This window comes from Cynoglossus semilaevis, chromosome 1 (genome assembly GCF_000523025.1).
Source record: "Cynoglossus semilaevis isolate Cse_v1.0 chromosome 1, Cse_v1.0, whole genome shotgun sequence".
Classification (NCBI taxonomy): Eukaryota; Metazoa; Chordata; class Actinopteri; order Pleuronectiformes; family Cynoglossidae; genus Cynoglossus; species Cynoglossus semilaevis.
The window spans coordinates 22,125,985-22,134,258 of record NC_024307.1 but is presented as its reverse complement, the minus strand read 5'-3'; the positions used below and the strand labels follow the sequence as shown (position 1 = coordinate 22,134,258).

General features: G+C 38.6%; 1 protein-coding gene across 1 annotated transcript in view; it reads left to right on the top strand.

The window, feature by feature from the left end:
• The first annotated feature begins 3,917 nt into the window (after window positions 1-3,917).
• Window positions 3,918-8,274, top strand: part of gal3st4 (galactose-3-O-sulfotransferase 4) — a 25,426-nt gene continuing 21,069 nt past the window's right edge. The window contains exon 1 of the mRNA XM_008319390.3: window positions 3,918-4,284. Coding sequence (XP_008317612.1) covers window positions 4,262-4,284 — 23 coding nt within the window. The 5' untranslated portion in view covers window positions 3,918-4,261. The remainder of the gene's footprint in view (window positions 4,285-8,274) is intronic.

The following is an 8,274-nucleotide window of genomic DNA, read 5'->3' as shown; positions in this document are numbered from 1 at the left end:
ATCTTAGCATCTTTAACTCTGCCACCTCCAGCTCCGCCTCCTGTCTTCTGCCTATTGCTACTGTCTCTAAACCATACATCATGGCTGGTCTCACCATCGTCCTGTAAACCTTTCCCTTCACCTTAGCTGACACTCTTCTGTCACAGATGGAAATCAATAATTCGCTGTGGCAACCCCTGAAAAAAAAAGGGACAAAGCCGAAGGAAAAAGAAGAAGAAGATTCCTCCCACAATTGGAAAATGTACAGTCCTTGCAACCAAAATAGGCCACGGAGATTCTTAAGGCAAGTGTGCTAACTGTTACACCACACACTAAAAAAGTGTCAGTCTTTGCAACCGGCACACGCTGTCACGGAAGGGATATGTGGTTTCTCTGGGAATCTAACCCAGGACTGCAAGTTTGGTTGAAATCCTTTGCTTCATTTATTCACAATAAACTGACGGGAGTAAATATTTTTTTTAATCTTAAGGGTCACTCGTATAATATATTTACTAAGATGAATGAGTTTTTTATTGATTTTGTAAAAAAGTTAAAAATGAAAAAGAGTAATTTAAAAAATACAGTATATATATATTTATTTTAACACTAATGCTTCTTCCCACTAATGGTTCTTCCTATATGTTTGGTTCAAATATGGAGTTTTTCAGCCCCCACATAAAACACTGTTTATGTACTGTTGAGCTCTGTGTGGCTGATAACAAAGACCCCAACTTCCCTGTTTCAGTTTACCTCTGCTAGTCTATATTCAGGTGCGCTCAATAGTTCGGAAATTACGGTAGGTTAATTTTAACTCTGTATCTGATCATTTTTTCAGTCCCTGATACAAGTATGTGAAAAAGCTTTTTCTGGGTTAAACAGTGAGTAAACTCTTCGTCTTCTTAAACCTTAGACATAGAGATGGGTGAAGAATAACACCCTGGCCAGGATTAGCTGAAGCTAATTTCTTAACAGAAGCCCAGGGTCAACCAATTAGAGGATTTAGGTCTGATGTAAGAGCTGGTGACTCTTATGAACATGGACACTCAAACACATGGGTGTGTTTGTGTCTCATCTATCTGCTCCTGACCCGCTCCCTCCCCCCCCCTCCAAATTTTGGGACCCACTGTGGTACTAAATTGTTGAATACAAGCATAGCTTGAAAGTAGTGTAGTGGGCCAAGAAAGCTCAAATTAGCAAAGTTCTTTTGAACAACAAACAATTCTGAGACTTCAACATCATCCAACTGAACAGACAGAGAGTGAATGGGCTAATGAGAGGCTAACGAAAGGACCTTTTTTTTTTCAGACACAGCATTACCGAGGCTATTTCAAGGTGGCTATGCTACAATAGCATTATTATACATTATACATTACCGGCTAGCCCTTAAGCATTAATAAAGTACATATAACTTACATCTAAGTTTCATAAGTAAATTCATGTTTCATTATATGTGATTAATATATCTTTAATATATTTTATCTGATGTTTTAAATGCAATTACAAAAGAAAGAAAAAAAAATCTAGTATCTAGACTCTAGGTACTAGATTTTGAATTTTTTTTCTTTACTGTCCCTCTAGATCCTAGAGGGACAGTAGAGAGAGAAGAGAGAGGAGGAGCCGGTCTACTGTGCAGAAAGACATTTTTTAAACACAATAACTGGTAATTAAATGGCTAAGATGGTGAGATGACTGGGTTGGCTGGGTGGATGAATGATTGCATGCATGGATGGATGAGTGTTAGGAAGGAGTGTATGGATGGATAGATGAATGAATGTTTTGGAAATAAAGTTGGATTAGTTCAACAAATTCATATACATTTTCAGTACAATTTTAAAAGCACTTCTGTTAAACTCCTTACTTTTCTTTTTAAGAACATACTTGAGGCACAAGTCCAACGGTTGTCTTAAGTTGTGTAAAATCATGATTTATTTACTATACACCACAGCGAGTTAAAAGCACTTCATATTGTTAAAATGTTTACTTTTACCAGTTGTGGTCTGTTGAGGTGCAATAAATTAAAACCTCTGTTCAGGTACCTGTCTTAGCTTTTCTACACATTTTTAAACTTAAAAAAATAGTAATGCAATACTTACTTTCCCTTTGTAACTAGTTACTTCTATAATGGAGTAACTCAATTACTAACTCAGTTACTTTTTGGGAGAAGTAAATATAACTGTATAAAATTATTTTTTCAAAGTAACGTGCCCAACAATGTTTGTTACACTGACACACACCTGCAGAGTTTATTCTGTGAAATAGTTTAACCAAGTTACTGTTAATCATGTTTATACAGGAGTTCCAAATATGAGGCATTCACACGCTGCAAAAATGACAGTGGTATTTTAGCACTTAAGGATGCAGACTTGGGTCCAGAAGGTTTCATGTTCGAATCCACCAGCTGCCAAATTACCACTGAGGTGCTCTGAGCATGGCACCGTCCCCACACACTGCTCCAAAGCTGTCCCCTGATTGGTTAAAAGCAAAGGTCACATTTCGTTGAGTGCAGTGGTGTGCTGTGTCACAATGACAAGAAGTTCACTGAACGCTTAAATGTGTCCATCTTATCATCACAAATGATTTCAAAGTGTCTTCTTTATATGTTGCATCAACTGCATTTAGAGTTGATGCCACTAGATAACTATTTATTTCTGCTGAAGACTGGTCCATTTCTCAACTTCAAAATTTACCCGATGCTCAACAACATTCGTCTGTGTATACTGACACACGGAGAGCCTTACTCCTAAATATATTTCACTGTCATTGGAGTCAGACTCCTCTGATGTTTTTAGTACCATGCGCACATTTTCCGTCAATAACTGTTGAAATAAGCATGACTCATAAATGAGATAAATGTGATACTGGAATTTTTTTTTCAAATAGTAAGTAAATCGTTTATATTTATATTCACTCTACAAATAAGGAGGAAGACAAAATAAGCTTTTAACTGTCTTTTTAAAGTTCATGTTTTTAGTACATTTTGTACCAGCACCACTGACACAGGGTTTAAACACCAAACAGTAAAATTGAGATTATTCCCACGAGAGAAACTGAAAGGTCTGGGATTTTTTTTCATAAACAACCTGTACATTTGACAAAGCTTCAACATTTTTACAACACCACTGAGGACATTAAGGTCTAAGATTAATGTTGTAAGACGTCTCGTACGCCGAGGTACCGAGGACGAGGTGGAGACAAAGAACAGACTCCCTCTTTTTTTTTCTCCTCGGATGCCGTTCTGTTAGCATCACTGTGACGTCAGATTACGTAGGCGAGTTTAAATAGTTGAGCTAGCGAAAAGAATGACAATCTAAACCGGAAGCACACCTAGTCACTTCTCAAATAAAAGCACGCGCTCTTATAGGATGTGGTTTTAGATTCGTAATGATACCAAGAAGAAAGCAATAACTAAAAAACACAAGAGAATACACGTTAGTGGTTAAGAAAGTAGACTTGGGTCCGGAAGGCTTTAGGATTGAGTCCACAGAAGGAGGTGTCTTGAGCATTTGGTGATGGGCAAAATGCCACATCACATTTTGTCGTGTGCAGTGGTGTGCTGTGTCATTCACAGTAGTTACCTATTATTATTATTATTATTATTATTATTATTATTATTATTATTATTATTATTATTATTATATTAATATCATGATTTATATTATTAATAATGTTGTTAATACTATTATATTATAATATAGTTTTTGTTGCAATCTCCATTATTAAATCAAATAAATCAAATAAAATATTGTATACTAAAGCCACATACCACATTATCTCTATAGTATGAAAGTAGAATCATACAAGCAGTTACATGACCATGTGTTTGACCTGAGTGTCAAATCACTGACCTTACTGCTATGGGGCAATCAATTCAACCCATCCACCATCAAATGACCAAACGAGACAAGATTATTTAACCGCCGACCCTTTTATTTGGGAGGAGCCAGGAAATGCCTCTTCACATTGGTCGGCTGAGATCTTTATGCGCACTCTGGCTGCCCTGCACGGTTCGTGAGTCTCGGCCGTGACTCTGTGGAGTTGCCACGGTTCAGAGCAGGGATTAGGTTGGAGTCGGGACCAGAGCGTCACTCATTCAGAGCACAAGCACACCGAGCCATGAACCATGTCGCACAGCGGGCCTGCTCGAGCTCCATGGCCTGATTTGTAGCCGCTGCTCCGGCGCTGGAGCGGCTGGCTGAATCCTCCGAGATGCTGCGAGATCTACCCTGCAGTCGCTGCCCAACAATAACAGCACCGAGTTCGACGTCGGCCAGCCGAACCAGCCATGCTTTTCAGACGGACTGCCAGGTAATAGCAAGCAAGCTAAAAGGGGAGCACAAGCGGGGTTAGGGCAGCACAGATGCAGGAGGAGGAGGAGGAGGAGGAGGAGGAGGTGCGGTGCAGCCAGTGGGATGCGGAGATTGTGGGAGACTTAAAGGGCGGCGCTGGGTTGTCATCTTGCAGAGAAAGAGGAGAAGGTGTGGGGGGCGGTCTGGAGAGCCTCACTACTACTACCACCACACACACACACACACTCGCTGTTTCCCTCTGGCCTCTTTTGTGTGTTGGGAGAAGGGAGAAGGAGCATCGTTTTATGAATTAATTTATTATTAATTCTATTTCATTTTGGGACATCATTCTTCTTTCCATTGTCCAATACCAATAATCTCACACGAAGGAGAGCTGATTTGACAACTTGGTGATGGATGAAATAATCAGAATAACTGACCTAGAGACAGCAATACCTTCTGACCTTTAAACTGGAGTCCTCAATCACTGATCAGTGGACCAGTTCCGGTTCTTGGGTCACTTGAATACTGGACCTCAGAGAAAAAATTAATAATTTAAAACATTTAACGCTGGGGTTCCCGAGCACTGGTCTGGGGACTGGTGCTGGTCCGTAGGTCATTTGGTACTGGTCGCAGTGGTACACAGTGAAAAAATGTACTTCAGCTTTACAAAGGTACTTCAATCAAAAATAATCCAGTCAAATCCCATTACTTTTTTCATTAAAAAGTAATCTGGCAATGTTTTAAAACGATAGGTCATTCAGACTCCAATAACAAAAGTATAAAGTCTAAAATAGGGAACTCAAAATCATTTTGCTCTGGGGCCACAGGCAAATATTTTACTTATAATATTTTATTCCAAGTATTTTGGAAAATATTCATAGTTTTATTTATATCCTGAACATGAAAATGTTTGTATTTTTTTAAAATTTATTTTCAAATTCATCAAATGGGCCAGATTGAACACCCTAGTGTTTTGGCCCGCAGGTCACATGTTTGATGCCTCTGGTCTAAAAGATGTTTTATTTTGAAAGGGTCACATGTTTGATGCCTAAAAGATGTCTAAAAGATGTCTAAAAGATGTTTTATTTCGAAAATGGCGATGACACGGTATTACCGGTCAGCCGATAACAGCTGATACTGGCCAACCGGTGCTTGGTACAAAAAAGGTTGTTTAAAGAGAATCCGGTCATTTCCATTTACTTCCTTCATTTAAAGTTAATTTAGCATTTCTTCTAAATAATACGGCTTTCAGACACTAATCCTAACAGAATAAAATCTAAAAGATGTTTTATTTTGGAAGTTTTCCGTTAACAATCTTTTAACGATCTTTAAATGATTAGCAAAATGCTATATGTCCATGGTACCAGCCAGTACTGGCCTTGGTGTAAAAAATATTAGGGCCTGCTACTTTTTACCTTTTACCAATTTGTAAGGTGTATCGGCCATGTTTCGTAGTTATGTCACATTTGCCATTATTTATTAGGAAAGTCTTTATTCATCATTCTGATGTAAATTTGTAATACAAATTACGCAAGTTGGTGAATGGAGCAGACACATATGTCCTCATGCACAGCTTCATGCAGTTTTGTTTACATTCGCCAGTTGTATGTAATAACATTTGATTGTGCCACATTCACATTCTTTTGTTTGTGTTGTTTTTGGGAACTTTTTGGCTCTCACGTCAGGGAGATTCTTCTAATGTTTTTTTTGTCCTAGATTTTGATATTAGCACTGGTGAGTGACATAGGTACTAATACACAGGATGTGAGGTCCGACCTATATTTGAATTTTAGTTACGTCCAAACCCAGAGATTTGTACATTTAGCAATTATCTTTTGCCCCCACATTTGTAAGTCCTTCACATGACCTTAACTGTCTTATGAGTGAGTGGTACAATAGTGACTGCACTGGTATATGATGGCATACATGTACAGCCCTCCGCCCACCTGTTCCTGTGTTGTTAACCAATGGTTATTGCTGGGGGGTTATACAGAAGGGTCAAACGTGGAGACTAATTTCCCTTAGGAGATTAATGAAATACTGAAAAAAATAATCTTCTTCTGCAGACATCTTCTTGTCTGTATTTCTGTTCTCATGGAACTGATTTATATGTTGATGTATTGATAACAGCCAACAAAACAAAAACTTTCTTAATCAGTTTTCTAAATAGATTTTCTGAACAGTTTCACCACTGTCATGTCTACTGTTGACCATTGTTGTCTTCTTTAGGTTTTTTTCATTTTAACACATTTTAATGTCTGCACAGCCAGAAGCTGCAGTTGTTATATATTATTATATTTATTATTATATTTATTTATTTTTTATTATATTTATTAAGGATGCACCCCTTTAAAATTGTTGGCCGAAACTGAAAACGGAAAATGAGTAAACCAAGGCCTAAAACCGAAACACCAAAAAGTAATTATTATGCCAATTATTAGTACCATTGCATTTATGGCTGTGACTGAGTACTAAACCTCAATAATTAAAAGAATAAAACAATAAAACAATTACAAAATCATTAAAAATATTTATTTAGCACATTCAAACAATGCACAATTTCAAAATTTCTCCTGAAATTGTAAAATTAAATATGTTCTCTCATAAAAACGCAAAGTGCATTAAAGTCAATTGCTGGATCATTTCTCATGCACGCTGCTTTATTCCCGCATCCAATTAATGATCTTTATAATGTGAATCAAGGACAGTCGCGACGAAGTACAGAGGATCCTAATACATCTCAGTGAAACTTGTGCTGACAGTGCTGAAGACCCACTGGTGTGAAGTGAATGTCACGGGGAGCTCCTGGTCTGCGCTGAATGCAGCCAAGACTCGCTTTTGCGCAAAGAAGGTTTCCTTCCTCTCATATTCAGCATAATGATCGGGATGTTTGGATTTTAGGTGATAAATTAAACCTGACATGGGGAAATTCTATGCAGATGTAACCCCTCTTAAAATGTTTAAAATTTCAGCTATTCGTGGTTGTTTGCACTTTTAAGACAAACCTGTGCTGGCCGCGTTTTTTGTTCTTAGTCATCGTAACTTCTTGTTTCAACCAGATGTTTCCTTTTTTTTAATCCTTTAATGGCGTAGTACACTCTGAATTGTGGTATGTATGTCTCAACATATATAGAACAATATATAAGGCAGACAACCATAAACATCTCACTTACTTTTAATTAAAGAACTCTTATAGTTATAATCCATCCATCCATCCATCCATTTTCATCCGCTTTTTTCCGTTACCGGGTCGTGGGGGCAGCAGTCTCCATGATCTCCACCCAAATCACACTGCACCGTACCAACCCCCCAAACCTTCCTGCAGGTGGTGAGTCCACTGGAAGGTACCAACGGCCCTAACTGGGATTCGATCTTGCCCAGGAGGTGAACCCTGGGGTTCCACACCAATGACAGAGACATTGCCTCTGGGCCAAAGCGCCACTATAGTTATAATAAATAAGTAATTATAGGCACAGCAACTTTTATATAAACTGAAAGATCTTAACTACAGACACACCCCTCAACCAATTCACTGTAAACTAACATCGTAGCAAAAAACTCCTCTGTAGTGACTCTGTAGGTGCTCCTCCACGGCAGCATGGGGCACTGTTCTCCTCTGAACTTACTTATATCCGCACCGACTGGTCGATTCATTTGTCGATATATTTTGGCTGGACCAAAATTCTGATTGGTTGATTTTGTTGTTGTTTATATATCTTCTTCTTTTCCTTTCGGCTTTGTCCCTTTTTTCAGGGGTTGGGTTAGGGTTAGACACTTTCCATTTCACCCTGTTCTCTGCATCTTCTACTCTGACTCCAACTATCTGCATGTCCTCCCTCACTGCATCCACAGATCTCCTCTTTGGTCTTCCTGTCTTTCTCCTACCTGGTAGCTCCATCTCTACCATTCTTCTACCAATGTGTCCACTGTCCCTCCTCTGCACATGTCCAAACCATCTCAATCTGGCTTCTCTGTCTTTTTCTCCAAACCTTCCTGTCTGTGTTGT